Source organism: Poecilia reticulata, linkage group LG16 (genome assembly GCF_000633615.1).
Source record: "Poecilia reticulata strain Guanapo linkage group LG16, Guppy_female_1.0+MT, whole genome shotgun sequence".
NCBI classification, from domain to species: Eukaryota; Metazoa; Chordata; class Actinopteri; order Cyprinodontiformes; family Poeciliidae; genus Poecilia; species Poecilia reticulata.
Window position 1 is genome coordinate 6,104,330 of NC_024346.1, and position 21,119 is coordinate 6,125,448.

Below are 21,119 nucleotides of genomic sequence, written 5' to 3' on the forward strand. Positions count from 1 at the left end.
AATTAAATCTGTAACTTAAAGTAAAATAAATAAAAATAAAACAAATTATAGCTTCTACATTGAGAAGATTTGGAGTGTTTTAATGTCTTACTTCAGGCCTGTCACGACACCAATTATGGATGATAAATTGTCCCAAAAATTGTGATAATATTGAGACATTTTAACTCGAAAATGTCTGCAGATTTTTTTTACTTATAACTAGTTCTTTTTAATCAATATTAAGGAATTATTTATTTAAATCAACCTCATATTTCTTGCTGAAACGTTGCTTTCAAGTTAGTTTTGTCTTATTTTAGGTGTTCTAAGTTATTTGCACTAGAATCTAAACCAAAATACTTGGTAACATTTTTATCTGCTCAGTTTTCTACTAGATTTCCTCAGCCCAATAATAAATGAAAATAAAAATAAGCACGTATTCTTAGAGTTTTTGTAGCTTTAATAAGTGAAAGCGTACTCTGAGAGGCAGTGGTTGTAGCTGTTCTGCAGAGCGGGTTTCCTCCGGCAGTGACCTGCCGTTGAAATGCGAGGACGTTTGACCTCTCTGATCCTACGCATCTGATATCCGTCCACCCGACATCGCAGCGAGGTTATATTTGGTAGCAATCCCGTTATCTCTGACAAGATGACTCTCCCTCTGATAAACAAAGCTGTAAACACTCCTAAACTCACTGCTGACTAGCACAATGAGTCACGTGGTTAAACCTAATAATAGGAAGAAATGTTACATTATCGCCATATATGAACTTATTTTGGACCGAATCCCAGCTGGACTGACCAAATATTGTGAAGGTGAATGGTTCTGAGGTCAAACTTTACATTGATCACTGCAAAAACACAAAATCTAACCAAGCATTTTTGGTTCAGTTTCTAGGTCAAATATCTTATTTCAAGTGCACTTGAAATAAGAAAAAAAAACTTACAGGTAACTTTTCAGCAAAAAATATGAGCTTGTTTTATGTAAGTAATTATTTAAAATTGTCCAAAAAGAATGTAGTATATTGCAAAAACATTCAATTTTACCAAGTATTTCTGGTCTAGTCTCTAAACAGAAGATCTTACTACAGTTGGAATAAGACAGAAATAAGTTATAGGTAACTTCTCAGTAATTTATAGGATCTTTTTTTATGTAAATAATCCATTAATGAAAAACTATTTTTCATCAATATTAATGTTTTTCAAAGTGAGACAAACATGCAAAAAAATATGAATCCCATTAACTGTTTAATCTTAAGTTTTTCATCTTTCCTTTTCATCTTTTACAAAAAAATAAATTAAAATAATTAATTTAAATGTTATTTCTGATGGTCATTTTCTGATTGGCTGCCAGTCAAATTCATTAAGCTGCTCTGCTAATCAAACTGGCGTAGCAACCAAGAGATTAAAAAGCTTGACAAGAAAAAGACCGGGGAAAAAAACATGAGGGAATTGTGTTAAAATTGTATCATGTGGTAATAAAATAGGAATATATTATCTAGTAACACAATTTTCTGCCACATAACTCATATTACTGAGTTATGTGGCTGTAATAATGACTGTAATAATTATGGAATGGTGAATAAAAACGATTCTAGAAGTTGATATTTCTGTACATATTTTGTAGCGTTTTCTGTGGCCTTGCAGAGTTTAATGCTCTTTGGAAAAGTTTGGGGTTCCTGAGTTAGACCTTCACCTGTGCTTTAGGACACACTTCTATTAAAACTACTTTAGTGCAACTAGCTGCTAATTTATGTTAAAATGTTAAACGTGTAAAAAACAAAACTCTGTCAGTAATGTGATCTGGACCAAAACTGCCACAATGTAAACATATTTTGTGGTATGATAACATATGATAACACTTGTATAAAAAGCCAGCACATAAATTGTAAAATAACTAATTTCATGTAAAGCAACATTTATTTCTGAGGCCTGTGAATTAAAATCTCAGTTTAAATAAATAAAACCCTGGATGAGATGTTCCATTGTGTTCCTTTATTACCATGTTCACAACGATAACTTAACCAGGAAGCAAAAAAAATATAGCCGACAAAGTACTAAAAATATGAGATAAAAATAACCCCAGTCACAAACAACACAGATCACCCCCCACCCCGGCCCTCCTCTTCCTCCCGCTCGTCCTCTTCCTCCCACTGGCGTCCGGTGGGTTTATGTGGCGTATCGTTTTGTCCACTGTTTGGCTGTTCGGTCATGTTCGGCTCTGTTGGTCGTGTACTGCGTGGCGATGCTTCCCACCAGTGGATCAGCTGAAAGGAGAAAAATAAAAAACAGGGATTAGACCTCAGGATAAACAGAACCTGTAACTTGCAGGATTCAGTTTGCTTATGTGGTCAGATTTGAAATGGTGAATTTGATCAGCATGCATTTTAATTACATTCCAGAGTTAATTACATTAACTGAGGAGTAAGCCTGTTGAAAAAAGCAGTAAATCAAGTAATTGCATGTTAAATTAAAACAAGCACAATAAGGGTTTAACCCTAACCCTATTACCTTTGGTCTCAAAACAACAATATTATCATTTATCACAATAAGTCCTGCGACAATATATCATTCAGCAAAAGATGCTACTGTTACAGACCAACTGAGAACCAGGAAAACGTTGAACCAAAGCAGCTGTGAGCTTGGGCTGCGTAATATCGATTTTGCGATATATATCGATATTTTCTTTTCTACAAAAAAAATCGATATTCATCCGCAAGTATCGTAACATCCAACTGTCACCTTGCTCACTCACTGCTTGCTTCGCCGGGAGAGTGATTCGGTCGATCAGTGATTCCTTCAGATGTTAAGGGTTAAAAAGGTCTCAAACTACTCAGAGCAGGTACTTGGTGCACTTTATTTACTTTATAAATGCATGTAAGCTAGTTTGTACTGTTTCAACTAAAAGAAACATGTTTTCTCACCACTTTGATTCATTTTGTCCAGCTGTCGACTTTAAGTCTGTGTCCAACCAGAGCCAGGTATTGTGTAGTTGGTGCTTTTAATCAGTTTTCAGTTAAATTACTTCAATCCAACTCTATAACAGCCATTAAATGTCACCAAAATCACTCTGTCCCTCTAAAAGCTTTCAGAAAATCACAAAAGTGCATTGAATTGCATCGTTTGCCGAATATCGCAATATATATTGTATCGTGAGCAGAATATTGTGTATTGTATTGTGAGATTATTGTATCACTACAGCCCTACTGTGAGCTTAGCAGTAAATATCAGTTAATGCTAATTTAACAACTTTCACCCAAGACCAAGTACAACTCAAAAAAACAATTGATCAAATGCTAAATTAAATTAAGATCTATAATTTCTATTCTGATGATTAATATTTATTTAGAAGCACTTCACAATTCATATGCTTTATGGTTTCAGTGGTGTGTGGTTTGTGTTCTTTTAGTGTTTTATTTTTTAGTTTGCTTCGGTAGGTGCAGCAGCAGGGTGGCGTTACCTGGGTTGCAGTCTGTGAGCAGGGAGCAGATGGACAGCAGCACCTTGGAGATGGTGAGGGCGGGGCTCCAGTTGTCCTTCAGGATGTCCAGACAGATCACTCCCTGACTGTTGATGTTGCAGTGATAGATCCTCGTGCGAAACGTTACCTGCAGACAAAAAAACAAACAGCAAAATTAACGCTGCTGTGAAGAAAATATTTTTAAAAATCACTTATTATGCTTCATTGAACAGGTCAGGATATTTTATGGCCTATACAAAACATGGCCGTTACACTTGTTGGCATGAAATCATTCTTCAATAATGAGGGCGTATGGGAGTAAAACTAGATGACCAAAAGTCCTGGAGTTCCATTGGGGTTGCTAGGTAACGGGCTGGGCCTCACTGGGGTTGCTAGGTAGCGGGCTGGGCCTCACTGGGGTTGCTAGGTAGCGGGCTGGGCCTCACTGGGGTTGCTAGGTAGCGGGGCAGAGCCTCACTGGGGTTGCTAGGTAACGGGGCAGAGCCTGCTGATTTGTGACGTTACATTCTGAAGGTTTTTGAAATGACTCAATTTCCAGACACTAAAAATTATTAACTTTATTTCCAACAAAACAGCTGGGTGTGTTTTTTAAGCACTTTGGCTGTTTTTAGAAGCAGCTGAGACCCAAATGGAAATAGAAAAAATGTGTAAAATATGAATTTTACATAATAACGCATCACTTTGTTGAGCTAACATATCTGCATTAGAAATAATACAAAGTTAAATAAATAAGACTGTGTACATCTCATTTTATTTGACCTGTACTGTAGAAAAATGTTGATTTATTGCACTTAAAAGCTAATGGTGATTCAATAAAAGGCAGAAATCACCTAAAATAAAAGATTTCCCAGATAAATAAAAAAAAAGTGATCTGAAGAGGGTACCAATACTAATATAATGCATATGTAATTCATAACTGTATTCAGGTTGCATCAGTTGGCATAAAAACTGATAGGATCCTCATGCGAATCGTTACCTGCAGACACAACATTCAGTAAGGTGGAGGAAATAATTCACGTTTTTCCATCATCCAACCTAAAGCTGACATTGTTTATGTCTGTCAGTTATATTTGAAATTAACTCAGAGCAGAGAAACACCTGAGGCTGGAAGACCGTCACTCCGCTCTGGGAGGCCCTCTAGTGGCTACAGAGAGGTACTTCACACACAGTCATTGTCTTAAAAAAACAAATAACTTGTTTTATTCATCAGGGCTGAACTCCACGACAAACACAGGTGATTCATCCACAGTAAATTTACTGTTGCAACAAGTGTAAATATGAATTAACTTGAGTCACACTTAATCATGTCACTTTAACTCATTTATTTATATCTATAGTCTATTTTTTTTATTTACAGCTGTTTATTCATTTATGAGGTTTCTTACATTCATATTTCGTACCATAAACATGCAAATATGAGCTGGTATGACAATAAAAGTCCTTGATATAGAAAATACTAACAGGTTTTAACTTTATATTTTTATTCTCAAAGGACTAAAGGGCATTACAAATAAAATACGTTACTATTATTAACTAAGCAGAAATTTATTGGATGATGCCATTAGCATAGCAGGTTCATAAGTTTATGTTTCTACCCACTCCTCTGAACGTGTAAATAAACTTTACTGTTCTTCTTTTGCTTATATAACTTATATTCTTTTATTATGCTACGTTCAATAAAACTAGTCAAACTTCTAATTCATTCATTACAAATGTTAAATAAATGAGGGTCAGTTTCATCTATGAAAGGCAACAACTATATTTTTCTTATTTAAATCATTCTTTTATCACACCAATACAAATTTCTGTTGCCATAGCAACATTAGCGTGCCAAAAACTGTTTCATAAAAATTGATACTTCAACCACCATAAGCACACAAAAACAGATAATCGGCCCAAAAGTATGAATATTTAGGGAAAACCATACCAAACTACTGGTTTCCATGAAGCTCAAACGCTTCATTTTGTAAAGATTACATGTTTTTCCCCCATTTAGGAATTTAAGAGAAATGCTTATTTCAGGTTGAGTTAGAGAAGAGTTTCCAGGTCTGTTAAAAAATCATTTAGTTTAATTTCAAACAGTAAAGAACATATTTCCTCCTAATTTCCAACAATTCTTATGTTTTCCGTTTACCAAAAGTGTAGTTTAGTTTTGTGATATTTTATTAAAATACAATAAAACAAAACAAAAGCTGCCTCTTCTGTCAGCCTCTCTTTATTCAAAAGTAGTTTTTAAAACCCAAAAATGTAATTTTTCAGAAGAAATCTCAGGTTTTCTGTTTGGAGTCGAATAGAAACTCAATCTTCAAACTAAAATCAGATTACCACTGTCAGATTCTTCCCGATACTCATTTTTATTTAAATCCTTCAGGGTTTAAATAAAAGGGAAAAGGAGATGTCACTTAACTCTGTTATTTATTAAATGGGAAATATTCTATCTCAGATTACACTTTGAAGCGTAAACAAACCATGATTAGCCTTTGAATTGTTTTAAACACAGAGCTGTAGGAAGTGTAAACGATAATCTGGCTCCACTGTGACATTCTGTAGTCCAGTTTAGGGTTTAGGGCATCTTCATCTTGATTTAATTAAAAAACAGAAATATGTTGAACAGATGTGAAGCTGCTTATTGGTGATGCAGAAACAGAATGAAGTGAGCGCTTTAAGTGCAGAGAGAAGCTGCGCAGGAAATGTGGTTTAGCTGTGAAAGTAACTGGGTTAAGAGGACACCCACCAGTCTGATGGAAAAAGTTTTTAACGCTGGGATTTATAAAGAACTGTAATCTGGGATTAAAGAGGAGGAACAACAAAAAACAAGATGGAAGAGGACAGTTTCTGACAACTACTGCTGACAGTTTGAGCAAGATGTCAACAACTGGATTACTAAGATCACTATAGGTGTTGTTTGTGAGCATAAAGTTTAACAGGTCAGAGAGAATGTTATTTTACTGCAATGAACAATCAAACTAATAGTGATTAAGTGATTATTAAAATAATTAACTTGAGTGCTGTGTTGTTACAGTTTAGTAAATAAAATGTTTATTTCCTTATTGGAAGAATTAATTGAATTATTTATTTGCATGTCCAATATTGCATAAAATAAGTTTAAGTTGTTAAATAAGAAATCTGAAGAATGTGACATTTTTTTTTGATCAGAATAAGAATTTTTTTTTGCATTATTTACGGTTTATGTTTCTCTGAAAGTAAAAGTGACTTGTGGCCAAATATTTCATGGTCAAACTGAAAGTTAAACTTAATAAGATAGAAAAACATTACTGCTACGTTTTTAGCATTCAGCAAATAAAAATAAGATTAAATAAAAAAAGTTTAGTCTGAATAAACCTTTTTTCAGTTTTATGAAAATTTCTAGTTTCAACTGTAAATGACGTTTCCCAAATTTAGGCTTTTAATCAAGCGTTATATTGCACTTTGTTACAAAACAGTTGAATATCGAGCACTTTCATGAGCTTTATGCAGAAATCAAGCACTTTCCAAACTTTGGTCTTGAATTTCAAGAATTTTCAAGGATTTGAAGCGCCTTTAGGAACCCCAGGTTTCCCCCAGAAAACTTGCTAAGCCTTGTGGTTGGTCAGTCATTCATCCAGCAACCATTCATGTTTTTCAGTTAAAAAATGTTTAAAATTGACAGGAAATTTGAAAATATCACTTGATAATTATGTTACTGAAAGACTTGGGGGAATAATACCTGAACACCAACTATAAAGCCTTAAAAAATCCAGACATTTTAAAATGACTTAAAAATATAAGCAATGCTCAGCCTGGTGGGGACATAAGTAAAGTCTGGTGGCCCGCCAGGCTTATAATACACTGCGGGAAACCCTGGAATCCTACAGGAATGTTTCCTTCCCCGTTTTTAGATAGACAAAAAAGTGAAGTTTTTATTAAACTGAATAGATAATTTCGTTTTTTATCTCCTGACTGTATCTAGGGGTCATACAGTCAGTGTTTGCTTTCTCGTGCGTCATGTTTTAGCTCAAAGCTTTATCAGTTTAGACCCATTTTCTCCAGCTCAGTGTCTGACAAACCTTTATCAGCAGCCATGAAAGGAGCTGCTGCTTAAGAGGGAGAAGTCCAGAAACGATCACTGACTGCTTTAAACCGGATTTCATGCTTTAAATGTAGAAGTTGATGAGTTTTAAATGCATTATTAAAAAGCTGCTGTGTCTGCTGGCATTGCACCAAAGCAAAATACATTACTTAGATGGAAAAACTAGGGGAAGTTAATGGTTTAATGTAATCTATGCACATAGATGTCAGACGCATAACTGAAGTGATTAATGTTTTCTACATAAAGAAAATAAACCTACATGAATCTAAACGGATGAAAAAGGCCCTGATGTTAAGGGCCAGATTTTGAGATGAAACACTTTCTATCTGTTTGTAAAACGTTGCCTGATGATCAGATAGTGGAAACAGATCCTCAGATTAGCAAAACACCACACGGAAACTGAAAGTGGCTAATTGGACGACATAAAATTCAGAGCAACCGCAATGCGTAGAAAACAAGCCAGTTTATATGCATGTGCTGGTTGTTATTAATGTATGCAGCGTTTATGCTCCCAGTTCCTAATGATATTCATACGTTTGATGGGTTTGTCAGTAGGTTTCGTAGCTGCAGAGCTCAGGCGCGGCTAAAGATCAGAAAGTCATGGAGTGACTTTAAAATGAGACATTAAAAAGCTGTGTAGAGTTTGGATGTCTTTGCTTTTTTCATGCACTTTTAGCCATCCTTAAATATTCTCATATAGTCTTGAAATTGTGTGTATTTAGGACATTTTTAAAGTGATTAACAATGTGTCAGCTTTACCAAAACATGCTGGAGTTCCACCTGAGTTGCTAGGTAACTGGGCTGGGCTCTGCTGGGGTTGCTAGGTAACAGAGCACCTAAAAACATAAACTTACTGCCAAAAAAACGGCTACATGTTTTTTTTTAATTTATTTCTTTTTTAAGCGCTTGAGTTGTTGTTCGAAGAAGTTGAGACCTAAATAGAAACGTAAAAGGTGAACTTTGCATAAATAGGTTCTGCTTAAATTATTTAGATTAACCAGTAAACTTCAATTTATCTGACTATAACAAACAGGTTAATGCAAGGATTTAGTCATGAGGTAGAAACGGAGCAGACTATAACAATAGGCATCAAATTTCAGCATTTAAATGCATTTAAATTTAACTTGCTATTTTTTTGTAAACATGTTGACAAAACTATATTTAAATGCTGAAGTAAATATTTTCTGAATGCGTCATGTGAACTTGAGCACCGTTACTGTAAAAAGTAAAGTTCATAACAGTCGCTGACAGTTTTAGAGACATCCCTCTTTCCATGAAATGAATTGACATACATGCTGCTAAATGTAATTTAGAAACTACTATTGAGAATTTGGTTATTTTGAGGCCATGCAGACTGAACAGGGGAAAATAACACGGCTACAAAACAGGAATGGCAACAGAAAGTGAGTCATGCAGGAAGTGCACTTTTCAAACAAACATAACCGCACAGTTTCACCTTATCTGAGAACCGTCTGCAACAAATCTGCACAGGAGTATTTAAAGATGCAATTTTGTCGACACTGTTCCTGTTTTTGGATACCTTGTATCAAACTTTTCTTGCTTTTGAGTGAATTTGTTTTTTAAAATGCCTTCAATAATCAGCTTATTAAAGAGGATTTCACTCTGGAGTCGTTTTATTTGAGAGGTTTGTATCGGTTTTCATGCCCTGCGGCCTCTAACTGGACTGCCGTTCTGTCCTGGCGGACGATTAGCTGCAGTTTGTACCTTTGGGGGTTTGAATGGGTAGTCGGGTGTGAAGGCGATGTCCAGGAAGAAGACTCCTCCCTCGTACACGGAGCCCGGTGGTCCCAGGATGGTCGACCTCCACTCGTAGATGTTGTCTCCTTTTGGACCAGCACTGCAGTCACAGAGACGATCAGAACCATCATTCAGATAATCTTCAAATTGCACTTTGGTTTCCATCTGTTAACTCTGGTATTTATCAGCAAGATTGATAAAAGAACATGATCATTCTGTTTAAATTAGGGCTGCAACTAATTATTATCATCGTAAATCGATTATTCTGATAATTAATTGGATAAAAAAACTGGCACATTATGTAGATTTATCATGCAAGCCTTTTTTATACAATTAAAATACATTATAAACAAATAACTAAATTTCCTTTTTAAATAACACTTTAGTGCATGCTTGATTATTTCTAGCAAAGATTGCATCTGAAGTTAAAATAATACATCAATATGTGTATAACATGATTTACAGACAAAATGGTTTCATCTTCAATGCAAGACGGTTCCATTTTTGTACAGTTTTGGTGTAATTACTGCTTTGAGTATGTTCTTTTAGCAGATGGCCATTTTTTTAATGTTTGTACTCCAGTTAACAATTAAACATTTGCTAAATTAGTTGACTTATTTCAATAATCGATTCATAATGATTAATATGATTAATCGTTTCAGCGCCAATACAGAATTTATAGGAAATGTGACCTTAATGTGATCTGGCACCGTTTAGAAAATAAGGTGAATAATTCAGAAAAAAATTAAAGGACACAAAAATATAAAAATATGTGAATCTAACATTCAAAAGCTGTAGAAACCAATAAATTCATAGTAATGTTGTATTTACTGCTACATGAAGGACTATAAATGTCACCTTTCATTTAATATTTCCCTGATCAGTAATTAATTAAAGATAAGAATTGTTTTTTTTTTTCATTGTACGTGTCCTTTAAATAAAAAGGAATATGGATGTTGGTATCCCCACTGAGCTTTATTCATGGACGCTGAAGTTCAAAGTAAATCCTGTGCTCTGGGTTTAGTGATCCTTAATAATCTGTATTGATCTTTTCCTCTTCAAAGCAGCTGAACATGCAGTTTTGATCGCAGCGATGGGGGAGAGAGGGAGGGATCGTTACAATCAGACATATTGATTTCCTTGTTTTTGATCATGTTGACATCGACCTCTGGCTGTTTCATAATCAACAATGTCTGGAAATTTCAACACGCAACTCTTTCAAATACACAGCAGAAGCCAGAGGTTAAGTACAGTTATCTTATTTGGATAAAGATTTTCATTATACTGCATGATAGCATGCAAAAGCCGACAGACCGCTTTAGGTGGAGATGATGCCAAGCTGATATTTTAGAGGATTGGTAATATTTAATAGGATTTTATCCATCATTACAACATTTTTTCACACTAATTATGAATTAATTTGATGTTCGCTGTCTCAGATGCACTAAATAAAGAACAAAAAAAGAAGACACTTTGAGAAAACTTTCAGTCATACACAAATAAAGATTTAAGTAAACAGTTACAATTTTAAAATTGATGGATTCAACAATAATTTATCTATTTGCAGTATTTTGTTTATTTGAAAATCTATTGGTAGAAATAAATGTAACTTGAAATTGGCGCAAGGTGGATAAATGTAAACCTGAAAATGTCAAACTTTTACAACCAACACATTACAATTAATTAAACCTTTAATGATTTCAGTTACTTTGCATTTGAAACTTTCTTGCAGTTCGGTCACATTTCTATCAGAGTTTAGGAATTTAAGTAGATGGGTGTGTGAGAATGAGTTACAAATAATTCAGACTCATTTGGTATGCATTAGTAAACAACTGAAAACAAAAAGAAGAACCGTACCTGCAGTTTGGTGGAGGGTCCAGTGTAATGTCAGCCAGCTCTTTCTGAATCCTGCACACAGAAGGAATAGCTTCAGAAACCCCACAGATTTACTACGAAGCAGTGACACAAATGTTTCTCTGCAAACTTTGCCTTTTTTTTTTTTTTTGCACCGATTCAATTACTACAAAGAAACAAACATAAACCTACTATCATTGTATATTTTTGCACTGAATCATCAACTATCTTTGTTTGGTTACAACCTCGGCACAGATTGCCTTGTGAAATCAGTAACTGGTTTCTAAATAATAGGAAGAAATCACTGTCCTCTTGTGTCAGGAACTGTTGCCTCCGGTTTATCGGTTTGCATCAAAATGGCTTCACATGCAGGAAGCTGCTGCTAAAAACGCCGCAGCTGAAAGAAGACGTTCTGGTTCATCAACAACTTCAAGAGGAAAAGTTCAGCAAGATGAAGACTTAAATATGTTCAAAAGAAACTTGTAGAATCTTGATCGTAGATTAATGGTTTATCAGACTAAAATTAGCTCCAGTTAGTGTTGTAGTTTGGCCGCCATCCAGCAGAGGGCGATGCTGGTCATCCTGAAGCTAAGCCGTTCGTCGAGACACAAAGATGGCGGCAGAGCCAGGACAGTAAAGAACGGTCCAAAAAGAGTTCGGTGTGGGATGCAAATTGCACTTTATGCGGTTCTGTTTCGAAATAAAAACACTCAGACTCCTTAAGTTTCACTTTAATAGAGCTTCATTCAGCCGAGCTTCGTGGCGGAGCAGCTTCAACGTCTCTTACAAAAACTACAGACATGCTACGAAGGCAAGGATAATATCAGAAAAGCGGAGGGGAAAAAAAAACATCCGCCATTAAGGGCGGCTGATTTTGAGGGCGGTAAGTTTTAACTTTCCTTTGAGAGCAATTACAGATGGTAGTGCTATATCGTCACCTTCCTAAAATGACAGCGGTACGTCATTTTTTGCCAAATGCGTTTTGTGTATGTGTGGGAGTGTGTTAAAATCACTTTTGGAAAAAAAAACAAAAAAAACCTATATTATAAACAATATTATCATTTATTGAAGTAATTTCTGGGACAATTTATTGTCCAGCAAAAGTTTATCTCTGCTTAGCTAACATAAAATGCTGAAATTTAATATTTTTTTAATGATTTATTTAATGGGGAAAAAAATAGTCCACACTCTTGATACAAGAGAAAACAGATTTTTAAGAAAATTATTAATCGTTAGTTGATCAGTAGGATCAGTCAACTTTAGATAAACTCATTAATCAATAAGCTGCATCCCTAATTGAAGCAGACCTGTAGTGTGAACAGAAAGCCACCAATCAAAGCAACTTCAGGATATACTGGAGTTCTGGGGCAGGAGCAGAGATTGGCGACAGAAGACTGTCATCAGAGTAATTTTTTATATTTTTTTTGCGATCTTCCTCCTGAACATCTGGAATCCTGATTCAATCCATGTGCGGTGTTGCTTTTCCACCGAGAAATCCGATTTCCTCCCAGTTCTGCTCTTCAAACACTACCAAGAATAAAGCCAGGAATCGGATATGGATCCAGAAACAACCTCGTGATGATTTCTCATGAATCTAAAATAAGATGTCACGGCGATCAAAATGTAAAAAAGAATTGGAAAATTTCCCAGATTTTAGCGCCAATGAGAACCTGTGTTCAATTCTCAGAAGGTTGAAGAAGAAACTAAAGCAAACAAACGGATCAACTCCAAGACGACAACAGAAGTTGTTATCCAGATTGTTGGAAGAAAAAGTAAAGAGAAACATACATATTCATATATATCTATCTATATATGCTTAGTAGAGAAAAAAACAAAAACAAAACACTGAAGCCACAAAATACAACTGTTAACCATACACTGAACACTTCAATAGTCAGAAGCAAAACACTAAAAAGCTCTTTGTGCAAAAAGAAACAAAAACCACAATGGAGAAAATAAGTGGTGATCGGTTTTATGTTTTCTATCTGAAAAGGAAGCTTCTGTGTTTCCTTTAAAAACACCACAGATCTCACACTGCAAAAACACAAAATATTACCAAGTATTTTTCTCTAGTTTCTTGGAAATATTTTAGTATACTTAAAATAAGACAAACTTAGCTCATAAGTAACTTTTCAGCAAGATATAGGAGCTTCTTTAGAGTCAATAACTTCTTGAATGAATAAAAGTACTGGTTCCACTGGCAGATTATTTCACTTATTACATGAGAAAAATGTCTTGTTGTAAGTGAAATAGTCTGCCAGTGGAACTTATTTTTTCATCAATATTAAGGATTATTCTATATCTTTATTGCAGAAAATTACTTCTGCAAGATATAGGAGCATCTAAATTAGTATTGTTTTATTTCAACTGTACTAAGATATTTGTACTAGAAACTCGACCAAAAATACTTGGTAAGATTTTGCATTTTTGCAGTGTACTGTATAGTTCTTGCATGCTAAACAGACCCGTGTCTTTTGTTTGATTTAATAAATAGTTTTATCATCAAGCTTTGGTGCACTGTCCATTGTAATCTAAGATTTCWATGCTTTTAGATGAAATTGCAATTTTAGTTTGTGCCTGGCCCCCTTAACGTAAAAAGTCTGGACACGCCCCTGGAGAAATCCATTGTTTAACTGACTCTTGTCCTTTTGCAGTTACAGAGCAAAATGTGAAGAAGTTTTTTTACACCTCAGCTCAGAAAACCTGGAGTTCTGCTCAAACGTACTGCAGGGAAAACTACCTTGACTTGGCAACGATTGAGAACCAGCAGGAAAACGCCGAAGCTGAGGGGACCATACCAAACTGGTTTTGCACTGGCAGATTATTTCACCTCTAACATGAGAAAATGTCTTTTTACAAGTGAAATAATCTGCCAATGAAACAAGTACTTTTTCGCCAATTTTAAGGTGATTCCTTAAATGAATAAAACAACTTCTATCTTGCTGGAAAGTTATTTGCAAGTTAGTATATTTAAAATAAGACAAAACTAAGATTTCCACTAGAAACTAGTTCAGAAATACTTGCTAAGATTTTGTGTTTTTGCGGTGTATGACTAACTTAACTCTACTGGAGCTACCGTTTATGCAAAAATTAATCTGCCTATCATATTTTCCAAATATATGACAACTGCAGGGTGGAAGTGCAATAAAACTCCCCCACTCTTTTCTAATTTACTCAGGGTAAATCAGATTTTACAACTTCTCTGCCGTCTGCAACATTAACGTCTCCGATTTATGCCCAACATGATTGGTTTGGATTAGAAATATCCTTCAGAATGAGCGACTTTACGACGCCGTTGTGTCATGTGAACCTTTTGGCGCTGGTGGAAAGCAGCTTGGAGGTCTTGCTCATGCTGGCTTTGCTCTCCCGTTTCTTCTTGCCCTGCGCGTCCCGATGTCTGCTTTGGCTGGAGGAAGGCGGAGATGAGGAAGAGCTGGTGCTGGCTCGGGAATCCTCATCCGACATTCCGGTTTGGATTGGAGAAGAGGCGCAACCTGAGAATAAAAAAAAAGACAGGAAGTAAGCCAGGGCAAATGTTTCACCACATGTGGGAAATTTGTTGTTCATTTCTACCAGAAAATCTTAATCTTTCCACTAAAACATGTGCTTCCATCACTTTAACATGTGAAATTAAACTTCATAACACCTGGAAAATATTAGCCAATCACAGGGTTTGGAGCACTTTTCAAGTTTTCAAACTTTTCCAGCGCCACACTTTGGAGATAAAAACAATACAGACGTACCTAAAAACACAGTTTCAATTCATACAATATCATTTGTTACTGTTATTAATCATGTATTTTGACTGTATCACAAAGGGAGAAAGTGAACTGGAATATAGCTACATTTTATGTTTTAAATACCTAACTGGTTCAAGAACAAAACACTAACAAATTAAATCCTTCAATTTTAATAAAGCTGTTAATTATATAAAATATGAGAAACCTTTTATTTCAGTTGCACATATCAACAAGTCATTGAGCCATTAGGAATAATAAATATTCATTACACTGAAACAATCCAAACACATCTTAAGGTAAATTACCTTCCTGCTCAAAGACAACAAGGAAAGTTACAAAAAAGATGTTCTTTTATTTAAAGAAGATAAATAATTTTCTATATTCTGATATAAAATAAAAGTTTAGTCTGATTTAACTTCAGACACAGAGATAAAAAATGTCTGTCTGATGAGGTGTATGAAAATATCTGGTTCCAACTAAATGTTTTCTAAAAGTTGGCTTTTAATCAAAGCCTAGATTTGCACTTTACGACAAAACTGTTCAGTTTGAAAATCAAGCACTTTCAATGACTTTCTACTTTCCAAACCCAATTTCCAAGGATTTCAAGCACCAACCCTTCAGCAACTGTTGCACGGCAAACGATTTTTTACCATATAAATATTACACAAACTGACGATACAGTCGCCGCATATCCTGCAGTTGACGTTAAAAATGACTAAAACGACAACAATCTGCGTCTGCGAGTGGCACAGTGTTACTGCGCTGACAGTAAACGTCTGAAACGCGGGACGCTGCAGCCTTCTGTCAATCAAACACCAGATCTGCACACACAGAAAAAAAAGCTGCTGCTGCTGCTGCTGCTTCAGCTGCATGCCCTAAAAGGCTCCTTCACCTTCCACCTCAACGGACAGCTAAAACTAAGGTAAACTTTTAAGATTACCTCTTATAAATAGATATTGGTATCAGTCCTGACGCCATTTTTTCCTACGTTTCTTATATCTGAATGCAAGATTGACTCTTACATTTAATTATTTTCCAAAAATGTTTTATTCTACTCAATATATTTGATTAAATTTGTGACATTTTATCTCTCATTGGACTTGGAGGAGTAGAATTGAAAACTTGTTAATTGAAAAAGAGGCCACTGGCTACACCTCAATGTCATAAATTGTGGATGTTTTTGTTGGCAAGTGAGAGAAAATATTCAATATGCTGTATAAATGTCAGTGCCATCATTAGAAAGTAAACTTTGTCTAATTTCCAGAATATTTTAATGTTTTTGTAACATGCAAATCACTTTTTCCTACTTTTTGCCCTGACAATGTAACATTTTCAGCCACTTAGTGTAGATTTTTATTCTTTCCGTAGAAAGTACTCCAATAACTGTATTCTTCGTCATAGAAAGTACTCAGTGTCAGTGGTAAGGTCGCCTTTTTCCTGGACAAATGTAATGGAAAAATTTCATAATGTGCTCTCATCCAGTCACTTGTTAAAGTAATTTCTTCAATGACAACAAAGCTTTTAATTTCACTGTTATCATAAACTATTGTTCTTTTTCATAGAAAGCAATCTTGGGTGAGTGAATGGGAAAAAGTCTGGAAATATAAATACCTCTTTTATTCTGGAAAATACTTTCACCAAATTCCATATACCTTTACGCCCACCTACCTTTACAAACCACACTGAAAAATTATACGACCTATTCTGTTTTTAAGTGAATTTGGATGACATTTGTTGATTTCAGCTCCATTAATAAAGTGAATTGAACCAAAGGGGCTACAGGTGTTTGACTGCATTCATTTGAATTCAGTGCAACTAATTATGAGGACAAAGCAATGCGCTGAGAAGTATCCAGAAGATTGCACACCTATCTTCAAAACTTCTTGAGTGCAGTGGTTTCTCTCTCTCTCTCGCGAGATTTGTTAACAAAATTAGCCTCTGCGGTTTTTTAAACGTTAGGTAACGTCCTCCGTTACGGTTGACGAAGTAGCCGAAGAGCTAGCTTCAAGATTTAATAAAGTAACCCAATCCATAACTGAATCCTCGGCGTATATCATCGGGATTTAATTGGTGATAAGTGTAAATAACTGCTGGTTTACCCTCACTTTCTTCATTAGCGGTTATTAATGCTAACAGACCCTTCAAGAAAACAGCTTACTCTACTCAAACTGGTAGCAAAGACTTAAAAAACTAGACTTCTGGGATGACATGTATATAATACAAATAGTAACTTTACCTCACTTTGTCGCCAAGTTCATAGGAATATAAATGAATACGTAAAATATTTAAAACCAAACAATATTCATTCCAGGAAATATACGGGACCGGTTCCACTCTCCAGCACGTAGCCGTGGCCCTTCCCCCGTGCGGCAGACTCGTTTTGTTTGTCTCATTTCTCGGTTGTTTGCGCAGCTGACCGTGACATCAACCGAAAAGAAAAACAGCCAGCAGATCGCCCAAAGAAACCAACACGGAATGTCTGGATGTACACGCCAAACACACCGTCGGTTTAGCAAACAAAACTTACCCAGTCTTATTGTGTCTGGACCTCCGCCACAGTCGAGGCTGGCTGCTGCCTGTCGCCCTCTGCGGAACGGAAGTAGCCTCCCGCGGCTGCAGTAGGCAGTGCTGCACCGGTCCTACCGTGGAATCGGCCCAGCCTACTGCACTGTTACAAGGTTCACATTGAGCACATCTAATTTAATTGGATTAATCCTCCTCAGGGACGTTAACATGTTGACCTCTTGGCGCAATGTCAGCATTTTAGAAGGAGAAGTCAAGTTTAATGGTCTCAATGAATCAACGTCATGTTAATCTGGAAACATTCCAAATTCAAAAATACGTTATTTTATCAAAAATGGACATTAGATGTTGTAACTGGTATCATCCAAGTAGCTACCAAGAGTCACTGGAGATGGAGATGCTGTGGGTAGGAAGGGTCTGCAGCAGCAGTCAGTCTTGAAGCGAATCTGAAGAGACCTCTGACTGAAGACTTTGACAGTCTTCTATCCTGAATGACCCCACCGGTTGTATGAAACCTCCTTTTCAACTCCTCTGGGATTTGGAGTTGTAGTTAATTTATAATTTGAGCTTTTCAGATGCTACTCAGCTGCTTCTTGTAGTAAAAACAATACACTGTTGAGAAAGACATCATGACTATTGCTATGGCAATAGTCATGATGTATTGCCATAGCAATACATCATGACTACTGTCCAAAAGTAAGAGCAAGAATTCTTCCAATCTTTGATTTATGACTCTGTTTTTTTTTTCCTTTCACTTTTCACCACTTAACTACTTCTGCATGCTTTTTGCTATTTCAGCCATTCAACTTTGACCATATTCTGCTCATTCAGGGCATTACATGTCTTTTGGTCTTGACATCTTCTCTGGTTTATGAAATATTCAGAGTTTTGTGATCATCTTGGACCTCATCAAAATGAATGGAACATCCCATAATTTCTGAAAAATTCTAAAAACTTGTAGATACTTTCATCTAGAAACTTTAAAATGTACTTCAGCTACCATACTTGTTTATTTCCGTTTTTTCATGTCTTACAGATGTAATAAAATCCCTGTTCAAGTTTTTGCTCACATTATGCTCAGTCTTAAGGGGGGGAAAAAACCTAATCTTCCTTCCAAACCTAATCCCAACCCTACTTCAGAAGTACTGCAATCCCAGCCTACGAAAGACTAAACTTAATATGTGGTTGTGCCTCCTTTTATTAAACTGGGCTCAATAAGTTTTTTTTTTTTTTTCAAAAGAACTTGTATCATGTTTTATAACTTAGACACAGGTTTGTTCTGTATACAAATGTTCATTAACATATTTAAGTTTCATTAAAATATTATGTCTTCAGTTTATTTTTACAGTAGATTTCTCTGCTTTTTTCATAGCAAAACATTTTTTTTGTGGCCCATGACTATAGTTTTAACATTTCAGACATTTTTATCAGCAATTAATAAAGACAACTTTTTAACTTGATATATTGTGATGTACCTATCCAGTAACAATGGACATAAATGTTTCTAGGATGCATCTGAAGTATGTTTTTTAATTTGAATTGAATTTGAACGCAACAACAAAACTACATTCAACTTGTTTTGAATATAAAAAATTGTAAATAGAGATTCAAATATAAACATCTATTCATATAATCATGTAATAAATTGTGTTAAAGTTTCTATAACATCTTAAATTGACACAACTCTAAGACTTATTAGCCTTTAGTGAGTAATTAAGATTGGCTGTAGCTATTAGTTTCACTCAATCTGGGTCAATTTACCATTTAACTCACTGTAACCTCATTTAGTCCCTTTTCCTCCCAACTTACCTCCACTCTGAAAAGAGGTCATGTTGTTGTACTCATGATCCTAAACTCTGAACATAAATAGTCATAAAATGGTCAAATCCCAAAGATTGTAAATTATTTTTGAGGACTTTATTATTACACCCTATTTTGGTTTTTATTCCAGTTTAAACAAAACTCATGAAATATAATATGAGATTGGTTTGGCCCTCAAACCAAACTAACAAGGCCACTTCCTGTTGGTGTAAATTATTCTTTGGAATCATAGGTGTGGACAAAGTGGCTGAAAAACGTATCTTGTTATAAATGTTTCATATCAGTCGATATCAATAATTATTGATTAGTTTTTGGTTTAAATATCTGAAATACTTCTAAACTGGTGACGTGACCTTTCCTGTTTTATCCGGTTTCCACTCCTGGAAGCTGTTGTTTATATTTTAAGCAGTTATGAGGCTCAGTGGTGAAACCTTAAACTGCTCCTGGGCCAGTTACTCAGCAGGCCGTTGCTAGGTAACCAAAGAGTGAGTGAGTTGCTAGGTAACCAAAGAGTGAGTGAGTTGCTAGGTAACCAAAGAGTGAGTGAGTAGTTAGGTAACCAAAGAGTGAGTGAGTTGCTAGGTAACCAAAGAGTGAGTGAGTTGCTAGGTAACCAAAGAGTGAGAGAGTTAGTAGATTCCACCAATCTTACCTTAGTTGCAGTTCTGAATCAGAGTTCAGTTAATATTCTATATATTGAATATTAGACGTACTATGTATTGATTATTGTTAATGATTTATTGTCCAGCACTGTGGAATCGCGCAGCAGGACATGATCAGATTATAGGAAATTATTTTAAAGCAGGTAGAAAACATGGTTGTAGTAAACATCCCGAGTCAAACGGCTCCATTTTGTTTCAGAAAACGTCTCTTTACCAGTATAAAAAGGATTTACTTGAGAATCCTTACTGGACTTTGTAACATTCATAACAATGGGAAGGAGACAGTGGTTTGCAATTTATGCACCAGATTCTAATGACATCAATTCAAACATGTTAACATACATGTGGCTTAATAAACATTAAAGCTAGAGAAAATTTAATGACCAAACTAAAAGCCTGAAAAGACACCAGCTCAACTGTGTAATTTTCACCCTGGTTCACATAAATGTTTGTAAACTTCTAGAAACTTTGTAGACGAGAAGAGTTTTACTGAAAATATATACCCAATAGTTTCACTTTTTAAAAAATTTCAAAATGTCCCCTTTAATAAAATATGGCAGCCTATTTAATAGAAACTGAAAGGCTTAAAAAGAAACAGAATTATCCAAAACAAATCTTCAGCTGTGGGTATTTTTTCTCCTCAGCCGCAGGAATAATAAAAAAATATGAACCACATTAAGAACTGACCACATGTCAGCAAACCGATCTGAAAATTACTCATGTGGTTTAATTACAAGGTCATGCGATGGAAAAACAGCAAAGCGAGTCTCATCATCCTGAAAGTGTGGTTTTAGTTTCATGTGATGAATCAGCAGAGTAACTTTCTGCTGTTGTCTTGTTCAAACAAACTTCTCAGAATTTCATTTCAGCTGCATTTGGGGCAAATTCATGAATTTCTAAAGTTTAAATTACACATTTAGATGAGTTAGTAATCTATTGTTACATTTTGTGTCGTACTGACATGGATACAGTTTATTATTCCAGTGTAATCTGGATTTAGTTCCTCTAGAGGCAGATAGAAATAGTTTAATCTGATTTATATCAGATTAAACAGCATCATATTTAAATCTGTGGGAGAAATCCTGTCGTTTTGATATATTTCTGATTTTAAAAATTATTTTTGTAACCTTTTAACTGATTTCTGCTTTTTGTTCCAACTTGGATGGAGAAATGGTTGGTGTAGGGCCAAAACTGACATAATTAGGAATAAATGCATAAATAAATAAATGCTCAATAAA

General features: G+C 35.3%; 1 protein-coding gene across 1 annotated transcript; it reads right to left on the reverse strand.

Annotated features, from left to right (window-relative positions):
* Positions 1 to 1,946: 1,946 nt before the first annotated feature.
* On the reverse strand, positions 1,947 to 17,652 carry LOC103477708 (ubiquitin-conjugating enzyme E2 E1-like). Its single transcript, XM_008430992.2, has 6 exons — positions 17,403 to 17,652; positions 14,446 to 14,629; positions 11,139 to 11,189; positions 9,249 to 9,381; positions 3,434 to 3,581; positions 1,947 to 2,240 (listed from the first exon to the last, which is right to left on the reverse strand). Exons 2-6 carry the CDS (start codon positions 14,598 to 14,600, stop codon positions 2,143 to 2,145), a joined length of 585 nt encoding a protein of 194 aa, XP_008429214.1. The 5' UTR covers positions 14,601 to 14,629; positions 17,403 to 17,652; the 3' UTR covers positions 1,947 to 2,142.
* Between the last annotated feature and the right edge of the window lie 3,467 nt (positions 17,653 to 21,119).